This window comes from Cucurbita pepo, chromosome LG07 (genome assembly GCF_002806865.2).
Source record: "Cucurbita pepo subsp. pepo cultivar mu-cu-16 chromosome LG07, ASM280686v2, whole genome shotgun sequence".
Lineage (NCBI taxonomy): Eukaryota > Viridiplantae > Streptophyta > Magnoliopsida > Cucurbitales > Cucurbitaceae > Cucurbita > Cucurbita pepo.
In genome coordinates, this window is record NC_036644.1 from 1784963 (window position 1) to 1807183 (window position 22221).

General features: G+C 38.8%; 4 protein-coding genes and 1 long non-coding RNA gene across 6 annotated transcripts; 3 read left to right on the forward strand and 2 right to left on the reverse strand.

Annotated features, from left to right (window-relative positions):
• Window positions 1–1234: 1234 nt before the first annotated feature.
• LOC111798758 (gibberellin 3-beta-dioxygenase 1-like) lies at window positions 1235–1690 on the forward strand. The gene has a single exon (XM_023682085.1). It carries the CDS (start codon window positions 1235–1237, stop codon window positions 1688–1690), a length of 456 nt encoding a protein of 151 aa, XP_023537853.1.
• A 436-nt stretch (window positions 1691–2126) lies between these two features.
• LOC111798981 lies at window positions 2127–2797 on the forward strand. Its single transcript, XM_023682351.1, has 2 exons — window positions 2127–2398; window positions 2505–2797. Exons 1-2 carry the CDS (start codon window positions 2128–2130, stop codon window positions 2576–2578), a joined length of 345 nt encoding a protein of 114 aa, XP_023538119.1. The 5' UTR covers window position 2127; the 3' UTR covers window positions 2579–2797.
• A 1561-nt stretch (window positions 2798–4358) lies between these two features.
• Window positions 4359–6515, forward strand: LOC111798759 (gibberellin 3-beta-dioxygenase 1-like). The gene is made up of 2 exons (XM_023682086.1): window positions 4359–4801; window positions 5138–6515. Exons 1-2 carry the CDS (start codon window positions 4359–4361, stop codon window positions 5718–5720), a joined length of 1026 nt encoding a protein of 341 aa, XP_023537854.1. The 3' UTR covers window positions 5721–6515.
• A 235-nt stretch (window positions 6516–6750) lies between these two features.
• Window positions 6751–9902, reverse strand: LOC111798985. The gene is made up of 5 exons (XR_002815746.1): window positions 9617–9902; window positions 9411–9529; window positions 9225–9334; window positions 7404–7583; window positions 6751–7029 (listed from the first exon to the last, which is right to left on the reverse strand). It is a non-coding gene; the product is annotated as an uncharacterized LOC111798985 (long non-coding RNA).
• Window positions 9903–11392: 1490 nt separating this feature from the next.
• Window positions 11393–20209, reverse strand: LOC111798958 (transcriptional corepressor LEUNIG-like). 2 transcript variants are annotated; one of them, XM_023682317.1, is made up of 19 exons: window positions 20118–20209; window positions 19762–19810; window positions 19268–19365; window positions 19066–19175; window positions 15994–16398; window positions 15828–15916; window positions 15644–15722; window positions 15478–15553; window positions 15288–15337; window positions 14869–15171; window positions 14541–14747; window positions 14206–14451; window positions 13976–14093; window positions 13248–13357; window positions 12935–13084; window positions 12657–12812; window positions 12436–12552; window positions 11870–12076; window positions 11393–11774 (listed from the first exon to the last, which is right to left on the reverse strand). In XM_023682317.1, exons 2-19 carry the CDS (start codon window positions 19791–19793, stop codon window positions 11631–11633), a joined length of 2697 nt encoding a protein of 898 aa, XP_023538085.1. In that variant the 5' UTR covers window positions 19794–19810; window positions 20118–20209; the 3' UTR covers window positions 11393–11630. The 2 variants fall into 2 exon arrangements, with proteins under 2 accessions (XP_023538085.1, XP_023538084.1); XM_023682316.1 differs by having other exon boundaries at window positions 13976–14120.
• Window positions 20210–22221: the final 2012 nt, after the last annotated feature.

Sequence of the window (22221 nt, forward strand, 5' to 3'; positions counted from 1 at the left end):
ATATATATATATATATATATATATATATTTATTTATATAAAAACTATAAATCGTGTATTATGAGACCCTCGTAGATTTTTTTAGTCAACCATCTACCGTTTAGGAGTGTTCAAATGACCCAAGAATCCAAATAACTCATACTACCCAACCCAAATCATAAAGTTCTCGGTTGAGTTAAGTTTTTTTTTTTTTGGTTGGATTGAACTTTAGGAAAATCGAAAAATTCAGATCGGTTCGCGGGTTGACTTATTTTTGGTCAAGTCAACATGACCAACCAGAAAATATGGTTACAGCTCAATCCGACCATACTTTTAAAATTATTATGAAAAATAAGAAAATTTCATGTTTATAACTGCTGTTAGTGATGCATTGTGACGTGTGAATGTTTAATATTTGAGTTTTATGAGATTTTAGTTATTAACTTAACATGTTTGGTGGTGGATAAATAGATAAATAAAAAAAAAACAATCCAAAAAACCCAATTCAATACAACTCGAAAATAGATGGTTGGGATGAGTTATGAACTATATTCAAGTTGTTTAGATCACCAATCCAATGAACTAAAAGTTTCGGGTTGGTCCAAATGATTTTTCCAACTCAGATCATACATTACACCCTTTATTATACACAAAATTAAAAGTTCATGAAACTGTTCGACAGTTTTTAAATTTAAGAACTCTTTAGATAATTTCTAAAGTTGAAAGAGGAGACTTATAATTTAATTTAAAAGATAAATACCCATATAAATAAAGTAAGTAAACTTATAATTTTATTCTTATTATGTACTAACATTAATTTCCCCTCCATCTTCAACTTGGCAATTCCCATATATGCCCTATTTGAGAATGTTTATTTACCGTACTTAAATGGTTTGTAAAAGTTCTCTGAATCAAATAAATTACAATATATGAAAATAATCATAAATGGAAAGAACAATATATGGAAAGATATCTCTAAAGATACCTCGGGTAACTAGGCAAATATCTAGGTATTTGCTTTATAATAAAATATCATAAAATATTACGGATAATAAGGTAAATATCTAAGTATTTAATTTATAATTAATATTAAATATAATATATATGGTAAACTATAATTTAAAATATTAAAATATTAAAGTTACTATTCTGTCTGTTACTTCCCATAAATGGATTTCTTTGCAAGTTCTTTGTACTAAGAAAATGTTAGTATTTTAAATATCAGCAAAAGAAAATTGCTTTGAATTTATGCAGCTATGGCAGATAAAGAGTTTCTTCCTCTCGACTTCAATTCAGTTCAAACCGTCCCTGAATCTCACTTGTGGCCGGACTCCGATGAGTTATCGTCGGTCATCGACTTGGACGAAAAGATTTCGCTTCCATCGATTGATCTTCTCGACGACGGGGCATCGGAGCTCCTAGGGAGGGCCTGTGAGCAATGGGGAATGTTTCAGTTGACTAACCATGGTATCTCCAAAACCCTAATAGCTAAGATGGAGGAGGAGGCTCGACGTCTGTTCACTCTACCGGCGAAAGAGAAGATGAAGACATTACGGTCTGCTGACCGTGTCACTGGCTATGGCACGGCCGTAATATCGAAGTATCATTCGAAATGTATGTGGCATGAAGGATTCACCATCTTGGGTTCTCCTGCCGATGATGCTAAGAAGCTTTGGCCATCTGACTCTAAACGAGTTCCCCTCTCCAACTGATGTGGGATCTCACAATCCACTCCTCTTTCGGGGTTAGCGTCCTCGTTGGCACTCGTTCACCTCTCCAATCGATGTAGGATCTCACAATCCACCCCCTTTGGAGCTAGCGTCCTCACTGGCACTCGTTCCTCCAACTGTTGTGGAATTTCACAATCCACCCCCTTCGGGGCCTAGCATCCTTGCTGGTACTCGTTCTTCTCTTCAATTGATGTGGGATCTCACAATACACCTCCCTTAGGGGCTAGCGTCCTCGTTGGCACTCGTTCCTCTCCAATCAATGTGGGATCTCACAATACAACACTCCCTTTGGGGCCAGCGTCCTCACTGGTAGTCGTTCCTCTAACCGATATGGAATCTCATAATCCATCCCTTTCGGGGCCAGCGTTCTCACTGGCACTCGTTCCTCTCTCCAATCGATAGAATTATAATTGAGATGAATGTCACATTCTAATCACAAGCTGTTCATTGCATTTCAGGCCGATGTTATAATGGCCTTAGCTGGGTCAAGCGGGGATCGTGGTCAGCTAACTATGCAACAAAATCAACTGCTCGGCCAGTTAACGAAAGCGAAACTCCAAACGGAGAACTCGACATCGGTATGGCAAGTGACACCACCTCGTCATTTGCCAAAGAAGCTCGTAGAAAGCTGTGTTGCCGGGAGTTCAGCTCCCATAGCCAGCTCGGTCGAGAGAGTCACAGCATCAGCAGGTGGGTGCGTGAATATATATATCTATGGCACGGAATTGAAACCAACCTATTTCGAGAAATCGAATCGTTGCGTGACATATTTTTGTTCTTATGGCAACAAAAACAGGAGTTGGTAAGGATGTTAGAAACCAAGTTCAAGCTGCTGCTGATTCGAGTGCGGAGAAGAAGAGAGAGTTGTGATATTCGTTCCCCGACTCAAACGAATGTTTCGAAATGCATCAAAGTCAGCTGTTGTAAGGCATTTCTCGTGGCGCCCGTCCTTGTTTCGGTACTTTTTAGCTTCGATATTTGTTGTATTTTCTTACCGTTTTGTTTCGAGGGGAGGGGATTCCGGGTTTAAACTTGATGAGCAATGGAAATGAATTCCCTTTCTTTTTATGGAACTTGCTGTTTAAGAAATTGTTCTGAATAGCTTATAACTACTTAAGATGGCTTGTCCCGGATTAGGTTACTGTAACTCGAAATCATTTTATTATATTTGTGGTCAATTTAATAATATATTTTAAAATATTTTTAATTAATACACTGAGTTTACTAAAATAATATTAATAAATAATAAAATAAAACTACTAGACTGGAATTGCTTGGACAAGAGTTATCCTATGGGCCGGAAGTGACTGGGCCAAGCTACCTCCATATGGGCCTTAGGCCCAATTACCGTATGGAAGAACTTTGAAAGGAAAATTTGTATTTCCTACATAGCATTATTAAAAAATATTTGCAAAGATATATATATATATATATATATATATATTTATTTATATAAAAACTATAAATCGTGTATTATGAGACCCTCGTAGATTTTTTTAGTCAACCATCTACCGTTTAGGAGTGTTCAAATGACCCAAGAATCCAAATAACTCATACTACCCAACCCAAATCATAAAGTTCTCGGTTGAGTTAAGTTTTTTTTTTTTTGTTTGGATTGAACTTTAGGAAAATCGAAAAATTCAGATCGGTTCACGGGTTGACTTATTTTTGGTCAAGTCAACATGACCAACCAGAAAATATGGTTACAGCTCAATCCGACCATACTTTTAAAATTATTATGAAAAATAAGAATATTTCATGTTTATAACTGCGGTTAGTGATACATTGTGACGTGTGAATGTTTAATATTTGAGTTTTATGAGATTTTAGTTATTAACTTAACATGTTTGGTGGTGGATAAATAGATAAATAAAAAAAAAACAATCCAAAAAACCCAATTCAATACAACTCGAAAATAGATGGTTGGGATGAGTTATGAACTATATTCAAGTTGTTTAGATCACCAATCCAATGAACTAAAAGTTTCGGGTTGGTCCAAATGATTTTTCCAACTCAGATCATACATTACACCCTTTATTATACACAAAATTAAAAGTTCATGAAACTGTTCGACAGTTTTTAAATTTAAGAACTCTTTAGATAATTTCTAAAGTTGAAAGAGGAGACTTATAATTTAATTTAAAAGATAAATACCCATATAAATAAAGTAAGTAAACTTATAATTTTATTCTTATTATGTACTAACATTAATTTCCCCTCCATCTTCAACTTGGCAATTCCCATATATGCCCTATTTGAGAATGTTTATTTACCGTACTTAAATGGTTTGTAAAAGTTCTCTGAATCAAATAAATTACAATATATGAAAATAATCATAAATGGAAAGAACAATATATGGAAAGATATCTCTAAAGATACCTCGGGTAACTAGGCAAATATCTAGGTATTTGCTTTATAATAAAATATCATAAAATATTACGGATAATAAGGTAAATATCTAAGTATTTAATTTATAATTAATATTAAATATAATATATATGGTAAACTATAATTTAAAATATTAAAATATTAAAGTTACTATTCTGTCTGTTACTTCCCATAAATGGATTTCTTTGCAAGTTCTTTGTACTAAGAAAATGTTAGTATTTTAAATATCAGCAAAAGAAAATTGCTTTGAATTTATGCAGCTATGGCAGATAAAGAGTTTCTTCCTCTCGACTTCAATTCAGTTCAAACCGTCCCTGAATCTCACTTGTGGCCGGACTCCGATGAGTTATCGTCGGTCATCGACTTGGACGAAAAGATTTCGCTTCCATCGATTGATCTTCTCGACGACGGGGCATCGGAGCTCCTAGGGAGGGCCTGTGAGCAATGGGGAATGTTTCAGTTGACTAACCATGGTATCTCCAAAACCCTAATAGCTAAGATGGAGGAGGAGGCTCGACGTCTGTTCACTCTACCGGCGAAAGAGAAGATGAAGACATTACGGTCTGCTGACCGTGTCACTGGCTATGGCACGGCCGTAATATCGAAGTATCATTCGAAATGTATGTGGCATGAAGGATTCACCATCTTGGGTTCTCCTGCCGATGATGCTAAGAAGCTTTGGCCATCTGACTCTAAACGGTTTTGGTAAATCCATGCACTTTCATGCACGTACACAATTAGAGTTTACCACTCTAGGCATATAAATTAGGGCTTACCACTTACCCGTTCAAATATTTTCGTAGTTTAAACTAAATTTGAGATTAAAATATCTTTCTATACACCATCATTAGAATACTCGTACTAGAAGTGAAACTCTCGGTATTGTTTATCACAAAAATCTAATGATACTTTAACTTGAAGTGTTAATGGTTTAAATCTATTTATATTTTAATTACATAAACTCATATTATCATTTATTGAATATACGTCGAACCATTTTTATCCTGCTCATTACTTTTTTTTTTTTTTTTGGCTTTCAAGTGATGTAATGGAAGAGTATCAAAGCGAAATGAAGCGCTTATCAGATAGGTTAATAAAGTTAATCTTCAAGTTTCTTGACATCTCCGAGGAAGAGACAATGAAGCTGTTGTCTTCCATGGACGACTCGGGTAAGTCCTACACCGCCCTCCAACTGAACTCGTATCCACCGTGCCCTGATCCAGACCAAGTCATGGGCCTTGCTGCCCACACCGACACCTCCCTCTTCACCATCGTTCACCAGGCATGCAATGACGGCCTCCAAATCTTCAAAGACAAAGCAGGCTGGATTCCGTTGTCTCCGATGAGAGGTTCTTTCGTTGTCAACGTTGGCGACCTTCTCCACATTATGTCGAACGGGCGGTTTCGGAGCATTCTTCATCGGGTTACGATACAAGGGAAGAAGGTGCATAGATTTTCATTGGCATATTTCTATTATCCACCACCTTATTTATATATTACACCTCATTGCAAGGCATTGAGTGAATCACCACAAACTCCTCTCTATCGCTGTGTGAGTGTGAAAGAATATTTCACCATGAAGGCCAAAAACAATGGGGAGGGACTTTCTACCATCAAAATATGATCACTCAAACCCCTTTTGTCTTCATTTTCAAAAGGGTTTCCAAAGAATTAGTTACATTTATAAGGGTTTGTTTTTAATTGATCCTCAAGTTTGATGATCACACAGCTATGTAATAGTTTGGAAACCTAGCTTGTTTACGATTTGATTTGCAAATTCTATCAAAGGAATCGATAACGGAAAGAAAAAATCGAGCATCTTACAACATAGCATTAGTATTTGAGAGATTATTCTCGAGCTAAGAAATCTCCATGAGTTTGTTGAGATATCTAAACAGGTTTTTTTTGTCTGAGGGCCACACACGAATGGAACAAAAACAAAGCTAAAATAGAGCGGGAAGGTTTATAATCCAAACTTTTACATCAGATACCGAAAATAATAGTTTAGTCCTAATGATAATTTAGTCTCTATACTTTCACATTTGCCGACTTTACTTTCCTCAATCATCGACTTTTCTACCTGTTAATTTGAGTTGAGTATACTGCTAAAGATTAGACATTTATTACCCTTTCTAAGGCAGAAGGTTCCATCCCTCACTCCTGGTTAAATAGTCTTTTCATACTAAGCCCTTATTATCCTTTATTTAATTTTCTTCGTCAGGACCTAAAGGTTTTCCAAAAAGGACACAAAAACTTCATTAGACAGAGGTCCTACACTCTTAAACATAATATCAGCTGCAGCAGCTCAGATAACTGTATGTGTCCAAGACAACTAAGGAATTCAAATTATGTGAGATCTTACATCGGTTGGAGAGAAGAACAAAACATTCTTTATAAGAGTGTGAAAACTTCTCCCTAATGGACGTGTTTTAAAAACTTTGAGTGGAAGCCCGAAATGCAAAATCCAAAAAAGACATTTTCTGCTAGCAGTGGGCTTGGACTGTTACAAATCTTATCAGAGCCAAACACTAGGCGGTGTGCCAGCGAAGATGCTGGTCCCCAATGGGGGTAGATTCTGAAATCCCACATTGGTTGGAGAAGGGAACCAAACATTCTTTATAAAGGTGTGGAAACCTTTCCCAAGTGGATGCATTTTAAAAATTTTGAAGGGAAACTTGGAAAAAAAAATTTAAAAGACGACAATATTTACTAGCGGTGGGCTTGGGCAGTTACAAATAATTATCACGGAGAAAAAGTGACAACAAGAAAAAATGATGACGAAGCAATCATGCAATGGACAAGAAATATCATTTTTAGGAAGGAAAACAGGAAGGCTAATAAGAAAACAACAAACCGGATGAGTTCAGTTTGGGTTGGCACGTCATCAAGAGCCTCTTTAATGCTAACGCGTCCCTCAATCTAGATGCAAGTGCCTACGATAAAAAAAGATAAGATAAGGTAGATCCAATGATGTGTGAGATCCCACATTGGTTGGGGAGGAAAATGAAGACAGTGAGGACGTTGGGCCCTGAAAGGGGACGCTGGGCGCCAAAGGAGTTGGATTGTGAGTTCCTACAGCGATTGGAGAGGGAAACGAAGCATTTTTTATAGGGGTATGGAAACCTCTCCCTATCAAACGTGTTTTAAAAATCTTGAGGGAAATCTTGAAAGAAAAAACCAAAAAAGATAATTTTGTGCTTTGATATCAATATCATGACATGGAATGGCTTCAAGCCTTAGTTTTGAAATCTTCAGTGTAAAAAGGAGAACACAATAGAAAAATGCTTTGGGTATAAAAAAGGTTTACCTTCTTCACTGAATTCAATTCCTTCTGAGATTCACCAATCAAATTATCTAAGCTATCTGAGAAGCTTGAGCTATCATGGTCTCCTATCAATCTTCCTTCCACCTCAATAATCTCATCTTGCAGCTTCATACGCTTCACATTATAAATAGATAGGAATTCAGATTCCTGCTTTCCACGATCCTGAAACAAACCAAGGTGCATTTGAAACCAAACAGATAATAGAACAAAATGTTTCCGTTTAACAGAAACACAAAAAATATAAGTTGTACATATATATAGGTGATTATGCAATTAAAAATTACTAGGTAGAATACAGATGAAAAGGAACCTTCCCAGTGACTAGGATTTCAAGCCAGAAACACAAAAAAGAGAAGTGTTAAGAAACACGACTCTCCACAATGATATGATATTGTCCATTTTGAGCATAAGCTCTCGTGGCTTTGCTTTTGATTTTCCCAAAAGACCTCGTACCAATGAAGATGTATTCCTTAATTATAAATCCATGATCATCCCCTTAATTAGCCGATGTGAGTTACGCACCAACAATCCTCAACAATAAGTTGCATATTTCCATCCATCAGAAACACAAAAAGATGAGTTTTATATATATATATAAATACATTTTGTTAGGAATCACGGATCTCCATAATGGTATGATATTGTCCACTTTGAGCATAAGCTCTTATGGCTTTGCTTTGGACTTCCCCAAAAGGCCTCGTACCAATGGAGATAGTATTCCTCACTTATAAACCCATGATCTTCCACTAAACTAACCAATGTGGGACTCACTCCCAATAATCCTCAACAATACTCCCCTCGAACAAAGTACACTATAAGCCTCCCTGAGGCTTATGAAGCTCTCGAATGGTCTCTCCTTAATCGAGGCTCGACTCCTTTCTTTGGAGCCCTCGAACAAAGTACACCCTTTGTTCGAAACTTTAGTCACTTTTGACTACACCTTCGAGGCTCACAATTCTTCACTCCCAATAATCCTTATTATTGATTATGCAGTTAAACATTATTATGTGGAATACAAATCAAAAGGAACCTTTCTAAACCACTGCAATTTCAAACCAAACCCCTTGTAGTATCAATTTCTGACATATGTTTAATTAAACATAAAATTCCATTCTTCTGCAAATAAAACCTTGCCCGCGCCTCCATCACAGAATTTTGAAATTTTTACACTAGTCAAGCCAACGAGGTAAATTGTTGATCAGAGACACCATATGCAAATAAAAAGATATGGATGTGCAATAATCTAAACTGAATGTTGTTCCATTTCAGGTACAAATATTTTGAAAACAAGAGCTATATACTTGCTACTATATGACCCGTTATGAACAGAGAGAGGAACAAAAAAAAAGAATTCCCTAGATTGGTAATACAAAAATGTTCTGCTGACTTAAATGGAGAAATATACTTCAAGAACCCTGAAAATGTTCAAGATATTTTTCCAAGAGATGCTGCAGTCACTACCACTCTTCAATTAAAACAGAGAAAATAACAAAATCATCAGCCCCCTAGGAGGAACAGAAAACCAGTTAAAAATTGTATAGCGGGGCAGTTCAGAGAATTTCAAGGACTGAAAATGAAATACAGGAAGGCAAATACTATTCAACAAGAAAAAGAAGTTCATCAGGTGATTTTGTCCCGAAGAGAATGATGCGCTGATGATTATGTTAGATAAACTATATTCTATAACAAATTTTCTGGTGATCTTAACAGTACTCTGAGATGTGAACTAACGCCATGATAGATCCTAACATAAACTTCAAAGTAAATTGAAAAACCAAAAAGAAAAAGAAGAAGAACACTGACCAGTTCATCCAAGTTCTCCTCCTCTAGTAACTCGATTGAAACTCCATTGTCAAAATCCACCACACTGGCCGTAACTCGCTGTCCTCAATCAAGCGCTCATTGCAAGTACTCTACAATTTTCAGTAAATGAGCACAACAGCGGTATGAAATCAGACAACAAACTACAAACACATCATAATTATTTACCTAACCTAACCATCACAACTGATATCATACAAAGATTACATGGATCTATGAGGATGGCGCTCCACTGCATAAAGGAAAATAAGATCTCAGAGTCCAAAGCTCTTGCTCGCAAGACGACGCTGCAATTATACATGTATTACAATCATAAGGAAGTCATCGTCAGATCAATCTGAAACTTATTTCAATTGTGTAAAATGGATACTAACACTTAGTTTCTTATTCGAGAAACTTATCAAAATGCTTCTTCTCTCTCTTTTTTCATGGAAAGGAAGAGCGGCGACATCAAATTGATTATCCACACCTGTTATGGTCTGATGCACCAGAAAATGCCGGAATCCAGCTTATGCGACGAAGAAATCATGGAATTCCGAGCATTGACGAAAACCGATCGAACAGCAAAAGGTTCGACATCGCCGGGAAACGTAACTCCGATTAGCAGCTAATTTTCAATGAATTGCTTAGAAGAGAAACCGCTTCTTCCCGTACATCTCCGCGCTGAGGCCTTCCGGACAAAGTGAGGCGGGAAAAGCTATGGATCGGAACACCATGACTGTAAGCTGGGCCGCGATTGAATTTTGGGCCATTTCGGCCCATTTAACAATTAAGTGCTCTGATAAATTTTATTTGATTAATCATTTTTTTTTAATTCAACCATTCAATTCTCGTTATAAATATAAATATATAATCACGTTCTTAACCGTATTTTTTTAATTTATATTTAAAAAATAATTTTAAATATAATACATTATTTTCAATAATCCCAAATAAATAAATGAAAAAGAAATTTAATTTCAAAAAATGAATTGGAATCTTTCCCTTCAATCTTATTTAACTTAATTAATATTTAAATCGATCCTAATTCAAGTTAAAGTCATATATTATGTACTAAAACATTAAAAATTTGAATCTCCACTTACCCCCGTAACGGTTGCAAATAAAAATTTTAAACTTAACAGGTAAGAATGAAATTTGAACCTTCAATCTTTAAGTCATACTATATGTCTTAATCAGTTAAACTATGTTCAAATTGGCTTTTCGATATTCATATAAAGAGAAACTGTGTCACCTCGATGCAAATTTATACCATCAACCCAACATAATTCAACTGGTTAAGACTATAACATCACCCCAGAGGATCCAATCGAGAGATCACTGATTTAAAACAAGTGAATTTGGGGGATGGGTCAACAAGAAAGAGATTAAAATGGTGGGTGTGGGGGTACTAACTTTAAGCCATATTGTTCTTTGAGTGTAGGACATCAATTGTGATGTCTCGGTCCCACATCGATTGGCCGTTAGAAATGGTATCAGAGCCAGACACCGGACGATGTGCCAGCCTTCTAGCTGTTCCCCGAAGGGGGTAGACATAAGGCAGTGTGTCAGCAAGGACGCTGGACCCCTTATTGGGCCCCGAAGGGGGTGGATTATGATATCCTACATTGGTTGGGGAGAAGAACAAAACACCATTTATAAGGGTGTGACCTTCTCCTAGCAGACCAATCAAGAGATCAATGATTCGAATCATTAAAACAAGTGAATTAGGGAGATGGGTCAACAAGAAAAAGAGATTAAAATGGTGGGTGTGGGGGGTACTAACTTTAAGCCATATTGTTCTTGAGTGTAGGACATCAATTGTGATGTCCCGGTCCCACATCGATTGGCCGTTACAAATGGTATTAGAGTCAGACACCGAACGATGTGTCAGCCTTCTCACTGTTTTTCGAAGGGGGATAGACACAAGGCAGTGTACCAGTAAGGACGTTGGCCACTTACTGGGCCCCGAAGGGGGGTGGATTGTGAGGAAGAGAACAAAACACCATTTATAAGGGTGTGAAAACCTTCCCCTAGCAGACGCGTTTTAAAGCTTTGAGGGGAAGCCCGAAAGGAAAGCTCAAAGAGGACAATATCTACTCGTGATAGATCTAGGCGGGGCTGGACCTATTTCTTTTGGATTTGAAGGTAAAACAAAAGGCATAAGAGAAGAAGGCAAAGGGAAGAGTAATAGTATACATTCTACCATGATTGAGTACCAATTACAGGCATAGTTTTGTCAGAATTTGGGGTCATACTGATATGCAAGACAAAAAGAGTTAAAAGTCTAAGAAAAGAACACAAAGCTATGGACCAAAACAAACCAGAACCAGACCACTTCCTTGGCTTTCCATTCAAGTAGTGTGGGTTACCTTTTGTCACTGTTTTTCTGTGTGTGTGTTCTTTGTTCTACTTCCATAGCTTGATGAACTTATCGTGGCTGGCCGAAGCAACTAGACCCGACGCGGTGGACACTGCTAAGGCAGATATTAGACCTTCATGAGCTGACAGTGTCATCGTCTTGTTCTCGCTCGTGTTCCAAAACTCTAATGACTGCAACAGTCGAGACAAAAACAGAGGTGAGGAGCGAATAACCAACAATGACGTTCACTGTCTATAAGAAAACGTGTTTAGAGAAGACGACTTGCCTGATAACATCCAATGACCAGTAAAGTAGAAAAGGTGGGATGGAAAACACAAGAGTGGAACTTATTCCCGTTAATGCTCAACTCGTGAATGGATTCGCCCTCGCTCCCGGAAGCAAGCGACCATACTCGAACGGAATCCTCACTAACGGATGCCAAAAACTCTCCAGAAGGATCCCAACAAAGAGAATTAATCGTTTTCGTATGGCCCTATACTTGAAAGCACACGTTCAGGTAAGTCAATTCGATGAATAGTAGCACATCAATAAACAATAGCATATGACATTTCTTTGGCAGGTAATACCACTGTTAGGATCGCACAACAACGCACACACTCGATCTAGATGAACACAAAGAACAGGAGAGAGAAAATGCAAAGAGATAAAAACCTGTAACGTATGCAACTAAGAGAGAATACAGAGAAGGCATGGGTATATACTCAGTTTACTATATATAGCTTTATCAGATAACCATTTACCACGTATAGTTTCGGTCTGTATAACAATTGAATAAGCTATAAATAAGCAACTGACTCCATGACCCAACAACCACTTCAGACATAAACCAACCTGTAACGTATGCAGACGTGCTTGCGTCTCGACATCAAAAATGGACACGACATTATCTATAGCCGCACCCAAGTACCTTCCAAGACGAGGTTGAAATCTCAGCTGGCCTGTACCGCCCTAATTTACACAAGTGATTTAGAACCTATGTACAAAGCCTATATACAAATGCTACCACTTTCCAAACCTCGAGTAAAAACGAGCATGGAGAAAAGCTAAGATACCTTGAATACTGCTGCACAACTGCCATTAGTGATATTCCAGTATCGAATTTCACCGTCGCCATCGCAAGAGCCGATAAGGTCATCCTTCTTTGGATGGAAGTCCAAAGACATAACAGAAGTCGAATGTCCCGTAAAGCTACGTAGAGTATAACATGGCTGCAGATTGAAGTATGGATTGAGATACAGCAACATAGTCTATAAATCGGTGTATGGCATCGATGCAAGAACAGTAATTAAGGAATAAAGATTCGAGTTAAATCAAAGACATAGAGACTAACATTGTCGGCATCCCAAACCCGGACAATTCGGTCAAATGAAGATGTAGCTAGACGGGGCATGCTAGGACTGAAACGAACATCGGTGATCATAGAACCATGTTCTTCAAGTGACGTTTTCGGCTTCAAATTTTCCGTGTACCATAATACAGCCTGCACAACCATCATCATAAACCCCCAGGGAAAAAAACTGTCAAATACATCCAGGCAATGACCAATGCTGCAACCAAGAACAGATTTCGCAATCTTACATGCACTATTTCGAAATTTAACGTTCTTGATTTATAATACGGTCTCATCGACATTGGATTCTCACCTTTTTATCGTGGCCGCCACTAGCAAGCAATTTTCCATCAGATGAAAAGTGGCAAGAGGTGACTTTGCTCGAGCTTGCTCGAACAGAATTCACCTCGGTAAATGTGAATCCTGAAGGTTCAATTCATTCCTTAAACATAACATACACAATAGCAGATCATGCCTAAAAACAATTTTCAAGAGACCTATTGTAACGACCCAGACCCACCGCTAGCAGATATAGTCCTCTTTGGGTTTTCCCTTTCAGGCTTACCCTCAAGGTTTTTAAAACGCGTCTGCTAGGAAAAGATTTCCACACCCTTATAAAGGGTGTTTCGTTCTCCTCCCCAACCAAAGTGGGATATCACAATCCACCCCCCTTCAAGGCCCACTCGTTCCTTTCTCCAATCGATGTGGGACCCCCACCAAATCCACCCCCTTCGGGGCCCAGCGTCCTTAGTGGCACACCGCCTCGTGTCTACCCCCTTTGGGAACAGTTTCCTCGCTGGCACATTGCCTGGTGTCTGGCTCTGATACCATTTGTAACGGCTCAGGCCCACCGCTAGCAAATATTGTCCTCTTTGGGCTTTCCTTTTTGGGCTTACCCTCAAGGTTTTTAAAACGCGTCTGCTAAGGAAAGGTTTCCACGCCCTTATAAAGGGCGTTACGTTCTCCTCCCCAACCAATGTGGGATATCACCCATCCTAGCACAAGAACAAGTAGAAAGAAAAAGTATAGCATTTAGAGCACCTGTGCTGCCATCCATACAGCGGCCTACGGGATCTCTCGGGTCCGTATCATCATGGGATAAAAAAGACTCGACATTATCATCAAGAGACCCGTCCTCCACGAAGCGATCCATATCAGCCTGCAATTCAAGTTCTTTATCATCCCACTGCCAAAATGGAATGCCAATGAGCAAGTGCAGAAGGAATTATTTATAATTCCTTTCATAGAAACAACTACCGAGCTCCACCTACCAACTGATTTGAGGGAGATGTAAAAGTTCCAGTACCATCACTGTTGAACATAATCAAAGGTTTAGATGAACTACCACTGTGAGGCAAAGCAGGCATTGAGATTGCATCTCCAGGAGTGTGAGTCGAGGGCGTTGAAGGAGCGGAACTTGGGGACGGCCCTGCTGTATTCGCTGTCCCTGAGCTATTTGCTGGACCCGAAGATGATACTGGCTGCTTCCTCTTTCTCCCGGTCTGACTTTTTGAAACCTGAAATGAAACGCCAAATAATTGAACATTTAAAAGCTTACCAAGAAACACAGGAAACATTTTTTTGTACTTGGAACGTTCTATTAGACCTGATCATTTCCACGAAATGAGTTCGACATGCTACCATCCATCGTGACACTGCCAGCACCCCCGATTTTTTCTTGCTGATGCAAATTGTGGTTTGAGCTCTGCGATTGTGGATTAGAAAGCGCGTGCTGCTGAAGCTGCTGCTGCTGCTGTTGCTGACTATTATTTTGTTGGTGCTGTTGTTGGTGCTGTAATTGAGCTATTTTTATCTAAGGAAAACAAGACATGCTTAGAAAACTGGACCATGGTCCACAGAATCCATAGTGTGCTCTAAAACATAATATCCAAGCATAAGAACAAAAACCGAAACCATCCATAAAAAACTAACACCTTAAGCATCATCTCCGTGTTGTCTCCACGTTGCAAAAGCGGACTGCCTGCTTGAAGAGGAGATCCAACGTTTGGAACAACATCACCAACAGAATTCGAAAGCCCGTCTTTAGAAATTCGACTGTTCAAAAGCATTCTCAATCTTCTACCATCATCGTTAACAGAAGGTGACGTTAAATTCTGCTGAGCGAGCATGAGTTGTTGGTGTTGCGGTGTCAACATCTGAAGCTGAGGAAATTGCTGAGGCGCCTGTATGAAAGATTTTTGTTGCTGAAGGATCCCAGAACGAAGCTGCTCTAGCCCCTGCAAAAGAAACGGAAAGATCGAATGAAGAAAAAAAAACACATCGACTTGGATCTGTACATTTTACATTGAAATTTTATTACAGAAATGAAGAGAATCAGTCATTAAAAACCTACAGTGAGAGGCCATCCCTTTAAGGTCAAATTATTGCCACCATGATTTGATCCTGAAAGATATTTTCATTTAACATGTGAGACACGTCCTTGATCTAGTAAACGAAGATTGAGCGATTTAAACACGGTTTAAGCGTTCAAATCAAAATATAATGCCACGAGAGGTCTCAAAACATCAATAATTTAGCAGTACCAGGAATGCCCATCAATGATCCCTCCGGACCGGCAGCTCTAGGATTCAAACCTGCGTTGATCTCGCTCTTTATATCCTGCATCAAAAAGTTTTTTAGGAAAAAAAAGGGAATTTAGGGAAAAGGGAAAGAATGTATTATGGGATGAACATAACAGTGTTACCATACCGGTGCGGAACCTGCCAATTGCTGGCTCCTAGACTGAACTTGAGGAGACATTCCCCCGGCAGTACTGTGTAACACTTGCCTGTAATTAGAACGATAACGCAAGTAAGGTAGCACATTGGCATCCAATACAACGTTCTTCGATAGTGCCTCACAAGTTTAGTAACAATATATACGAGAAACGCACCCTGAGGACTGGCTGGTTGCTGCAGCTGACTTCAGAATTGAAGCATGATTCGGGTCCAACAGCTGCCCAACATTTTCCCCATATCTTTGCTGCAAGATGACAGAAGAAGAATTTTAAAAAGTAATAAGAACGTATGCGGGTCAAAAAACCTAACCAGTATACCTACTTTCATAGCCGCCTCGTCTAGAGAATCCCTCTGAAGGGGTAGTTTTAATCGATCCTCATACATTTTTGTAGCTAATGCATTTACGGATCCAGGATTCTGGCGCATAAGTGGATCATTTCCAACGAAACCATTTGAAGATCCATTTAAGAGTTGAGCTCCATCTCTTCGTGGCTGTTGCTGTTGCTGCGTTTGCTGCTGCTGCTGCTGTGACTGCTGTTGCTGCTGTTGTTGCTGCTGCTGTTGCTGCTGTTGCTGTTGCTGCTGTTGCTGTTGGGCATGTCTCTGCATCAGAAGCATCTGCATATGTTGTGGTTGCTGTTGTTGTGCCTGTGGCTGCTGCTGCTGTTGCTGGTGTTGTTGATGCTGTTGATGCTGTTGCTGCTCTCTTGCTTTTATTAATTGCGTCTAGAAAGTAATAGACCATGAGTTTCTTTTGCACAAAAATTAATGTCTTGAGGGCACATTTTAATGGCTTTTTTAGTCTCAAATAACTCGAGATTGTTTTAGGACATCCTCGATAAATTGCATCTATAAAGATTTCAAATTCAGGGTCACCAACAATTGAAATAAAACATATACAACAGCTAGGTCCATTTCGCTAGAGAAGTTCGGTAGTGGCCCAAACCCACCACTAGTAGATATTGTCGTCTTTGGGCTTCCCTTTTCGGGCTTCCTCTCAAGGTTTTTAAAACGCGTCTGCTAGGGAGAGGTTTCCACACCCTTATAAAGAATGCTTCGTTCTCCACCCCAATTGATGTGGGATCTCACAATCCACCCCCACTTTGGGGCCCAGCGTCCTTGCTGGCACACCGTTTCGTGTCTACACCCCTTTGGGGCTTAGCCTCCTCATTGGCACATCACTCGGTGTCTAGCTCTGATACCATTTGTAATGGCACCGCTAGTAGATATTGTCCTCTTTGGGTTTTCCCCATCGAGCTTCCCCTCAAGGTTTTTAAAACACGTCTGCTAGAGAGAGGTTTTCACACCCTTATAAAGAATGTTTTGTTCTCCTCCCCAACTAATGTGAGATCTCACAATCCACCCCCTTTGGAGCCCAATGTCCTTGTTGGCACCCCGCCTCGTGTCTACCCCACCCCCATACGGGTCTCAACCTCCTCACTGGCACATCACCTGGTGTTTGGCTTTGATACCATTTGCAACGGCCCAATCCCATTGCTAGCAGATATTGTCCTCTTTGGGCTTTTCCATTCGGACTTCCCCTCAAGGTTTTTAAAACCCGTCCACTAGGGAGAGGTTTCCACACCCTTATAAGGAATGCTTCTCCTACCCAACTGATGCCAGACCTCACAAGTTCATAAGAAAAGAAAAGAAAAAATCCACACGTTCCGAAACAGCACACGCTCTAGTTTTTCCACATTTTACATCTTGCCACATCAAATTCTTTACATAAAATCATATTGGGAAAGGATTTAGGAATAAAGGGTTGGTCATCAAAAAAACGATAATGCTCCCTTATGTAGATGATGTGGAGGATTGTTGGGAAGGAGTCCCACGTTGACTAATTTAGGGAACGATGATGGGTTTATAAATAAGGAATACTGGAACGATGCCTTTTGGGAAACCCAAAGCAAAGACATGAGAGTTTATGCTCAAAGTGGACAATATCATACGATTGTGGAGAGTCGTGATTCCTAACATGGGTATCAGAGCCATACCCTTTAACTTAGTCATGTCAATAGAATCCTCAAATGCCGAACAAAGAAGTTGTGAGCCTCGAAGGTGTAGTCAAAAGTGACTCAAATGTCGAACAAGGGTGTACTTTGTTCGAGGACTCCAAAGGAGTCAAGCCAGATCACGCCACCAATGATCAAGACAATAATGGCAGACTCAATCCTAACGATTCAAAGATTAACATCAAATGCAGAAACAACATATTCAACAAACACACCCCCACTTTGGGGCCCAGCGTCCTTGCTGGCACACCGTCTCGTGTCTACACCCCTTTGGGGCTCAGCCTCCTCATTGGCACATCACTCGGTGTCTAGCTCTAATACCATTTGTAATGGCACCGCTAGTAGATATTGTCCTCTTTGGGCTTTCCCCATCGAGCTTCCCCTCAAGGTTTTTAAAACACGTCTGCTAGAGAGAGGTTTTCACACCCTTATAAAGAATGTTTTGTTCTCCTCCCCAACTAATGTGGGATCTCACAATCCACCCCCCCTTTGGAGCCCAATGTCCTTGTTGGCACCCCGCCTCGTGTCTACCCCACCCCCATTCGGGTCTCAACCTCCTCACTGGCACATCACCTGGTGTTTGGCTTTGATACCATTTGCAACGGCCCAATCCCACTGCTAGTAGATATTGTCCTCTTTGGGCTTTTCCATTCGGACTTCCCCTCAAGGTTTTAAAACCCGTCCACTAGGGAGAGGTTTCCACACCCTTATAAGGAATGCTTCTCCTACCCAACTGATGTCAAACCTCACAAGTTCATAAGAAAAGAAAAAAAAAATCCACACGTTCCGAAACAGCACACGCTCTAGTTTTTCCACATTTTACATCTTGCCATATCAAATTCTTTACATAAAATCATATTGGGAAAGGATTTAGGAATAAAGGGTTGGTCATCAAAAAACGATAATTTGCTTGCATTTGAGAGTAACTCTAATGCTCCCTTATGTAGATGATGTGGAGGATTGTTGGGAAGGAGTCCCACATTGACTACTTTAGGGAACGATGATGGGTTTATAAATAAGAAATACATCTCCATCGGTACGATGCCTTTTGGGAAACCCAAAGCAAAGACATGAGAGTTTATGCTCAAAGTGGACAATATCATACCATTGTGGAGAGTCGTGATTCCTAACATGGGTATCAGAGTCATACCCTTAACTTAGTCATGTCAATAGAATCCTCAAATGTCGAACAAAGAAGTTGTGAGCCTCGAAGGTGTAGTCAAAAGTGACTCAAATGTCGAACAAGGGTGTACTTTGTTCGAGGACTCCAAAGGAGTCAAGCCAGATCAGGCCACCAATGATCAAGACAATAATGGCAAACTCAATCCTAACGATTAAAAGATTAACATCAAATGCAGAAACAACATATTCAACAAACCTCGATATACGATGCAGCAACATCGGAGTGCTTTTCGTTAGTCCTGGCAATGAATATATCCCAGAATACCGACCACCACTCGAACAAAAACCCTCCCGGTGCATCAATAGCTGCAACCCCACAACTCCAAACTCATCACTAACATGAACAAACGGTACAATACCACTCCATATTAAACCAAACAAATCAAACAAATACTCACCAACAGGGTCCGAAGACACTTTTCCCTCTGCTTGAAAGGCCTGAGCCGTAGCCTTCAAATCTCTTTTCACCAAATAATCATGAATATACACATCTAACCTGTTACATAGCAGCACGCCAAGAACAACAACAACAACAACAACAGTACTCCAAGTTAGAGGCAACAGAACTAGAACAATCCGTGAAATTGANACAGTACTCCAAGTTAGAGGCAACAGAACTAGAACAATCCGTGAAATTGATATCAAGTCACTAGGAGAAACACATGAACCCTAAAATGAACTAAGCCAATGCCAAAGATTCGCGCGCAAAATTTCAAGAAACAGGGTCGAAATGTCGAAGCTAGAATGCTAAAAAGAACAATAAAATCCAAATTGTAGAACCCCAAAACCAAATCAAACGAGATGAGACAAGAAATCCAGTGAAGTAACAAAAAAAACAGAACCCCAAGTAGAAAAATGCTGGATTATGAAGCAAAACACACAAGAAACTTACATTTTATCAGCTTCCCAGTTCGTCTGAGACATGATTACGAATCAAAACACTGCCAGAAGAGTGGATTAAATCGAAATAAACTGTTAGTTTCTTGAAAAACAAGCTCCTATAGCTCGTATCGAGCTCTTCTCGGCCAAAAACACCAAACCCAGAAGCGAAAAACAAGAACCCTTTTCGCTAAAGCCACAAAAGAATCCAGAAATAGGAGAAAATTAGTAAGAACTGCAGAAGGGGAAATCTACGCGAAGGAATAGAAGCAGAGCCGATGATTCCAGCATCCAAAGTGTATAGAATGTAAGGCCGTATTATTATTATAATTATATATATATGTTTCAAGTAAGGATCGAAATGGATACCTGCAATCCAGAAACGAAATTTTGTTGGGAAGCTTTTTGATTTTATTTCAAGAGAGCTGAAAAATTATTTTGCCGATATCCGTAGACATCGGATGAAAGAAAACTAGTTGTTTGCAGATATCATAATGCCTTTATAATTGAAATTACTGTTTTACCCCTCTAATACAGTCAAATTTTCGGTATATCGCAAGGATTTATGGGCTCATTCTGCTCTGCTTGGTACAGAACAAGGAGGGTCAGTTCGTACTTTCGCTTTACCTTAATCTGCTGAATTTTTTCAAAATGGGGTTTGAACTTTGTGGTAATTGCAGAAAGAGCCCTTTATATTTTTTCAATTTGTAAAACTGCCCCGTGTATTGTTCTAAATTAATATTTTGCTTCCATGGGTCCAGGACTGCTGGTTGGTCTGACTCTGACCTTGGTTAAGAAATTGCAGAATACCAAATTTGACCTTGTCTTTAGTATTTAATTTTTTATTTTCACGTCTTTTATGTGTTTTTTTTAATAAGTCGCGTGTTTTTTAAATTTTGATTTAAACCTTTTTATTATTATTATTATTTAAGACTTTTACCGACGCTTAAAGTTTATTTATGATAAACTTGAGTGAATTAATGAAAATTAAAAAGGAAAAAATAATCTATAATTTAATTATTATTTTTTTTATGACTGAGGGTATGATGGTAAATTGTCATCATATTCAAGATCGTATCTTCGTGAAATTCAACGGACGTCTCTTGATTCTTATTATAATAGACAAGTAAATCGATGATTAATAATTAGTCTAATGAATGACAAACTGATACGAGACTCAAAAAGTCAAAAGTAAACATAACGGATTCCTTTCTAATTTTGGTATGGTTTTGTGTGTGTCGGGTTTTCTTCCTTATTTGTCATTTGGTTTTCCGTTCAAATTGGATATGTCCTTAAGATCGAATTTCAGCCATAACATTAGTATACACTCTGTGTGACACTCAAGTATGTTAGATGAAGACGACTCTACTCTCCCCAGTGTGACACTCAAGTATGTTAGATGAAGACGACTCTACTCTCCCCAGTGGTATGATATTGTCCACCTTGAGTATAAGCTTTCATGGCTTTGCTTTGGGGGAGATAGTATTATTTAATTATAAACCTATGACCATTCCCTAAATTAGCCGATGTGGGACTTTCATCATCCTCTCCCCTCGAACAAAGCACGCCTCCTCTTAATCGAGGCTGACTCTTTTTTTCTTTTGGAGTCTTAGTCATTTTTTTAACTATGCCTTCGAGGATCCCCTTAATCGAGGATCGACTCTTTTTTTCTTTTGGAGTATTAGTGATTTTTTTAACTATGCCTTTGAGGAGTCGACCAATCTATTGGCACGACTAAGTTTATGGCATGACTTTGATACCATGTTAAATGAACACGACTCTCCACAATAGTATGATATTGTCCACGTATAAGCTCTCATGGGTTTGGTTTGGGCTTACCCAAAAGGCTTCATCCCAATTGAGAGAGTATTCTTTGATGATAAACTCATGATCATTCCTTAAATTAGCCGATGTGGGACTTTCATCATCCAACAAAATAAACGAGAGGTATATAAATAAACTGAGACCGCATCCAAATATTATTTATACCAACAATGTGTTTTTAACTGCTTAATCCAAATTTCAAATCTTGGCGGTAGATTATTACATAATGATATGGTCCAATATAATTATTGGACTATAATTTCACATATGGTAGGTATTTAATGTAATAAATTTGTTAAATGTAAAATTATATTTTATATTTAATAGAATTACTTTCAAATTTAGAACCAATTAAACACAAATTTTAATAAATATATTTGAATTTAAATTCAAAGGCTAAAACTGGACATGCAAATTAATTATTTTTATTTCATCAATCCAACTAGTCCAACTCATTGGGCCTTGTATTGAACCGGCCCATTACAATTGAATCCAAATAGCGCGGCCCATTCAATGGGCTTAGTCGACATTATTGGGCCGTGTATCCGAACCTTTCCCATTTAAAAAACCAATAATAAATAATAAATAAATTTAATTTTCAAAAAATAAGTTTTGTATTTTTTTTTTACGATGAAAATTCGAACATCTG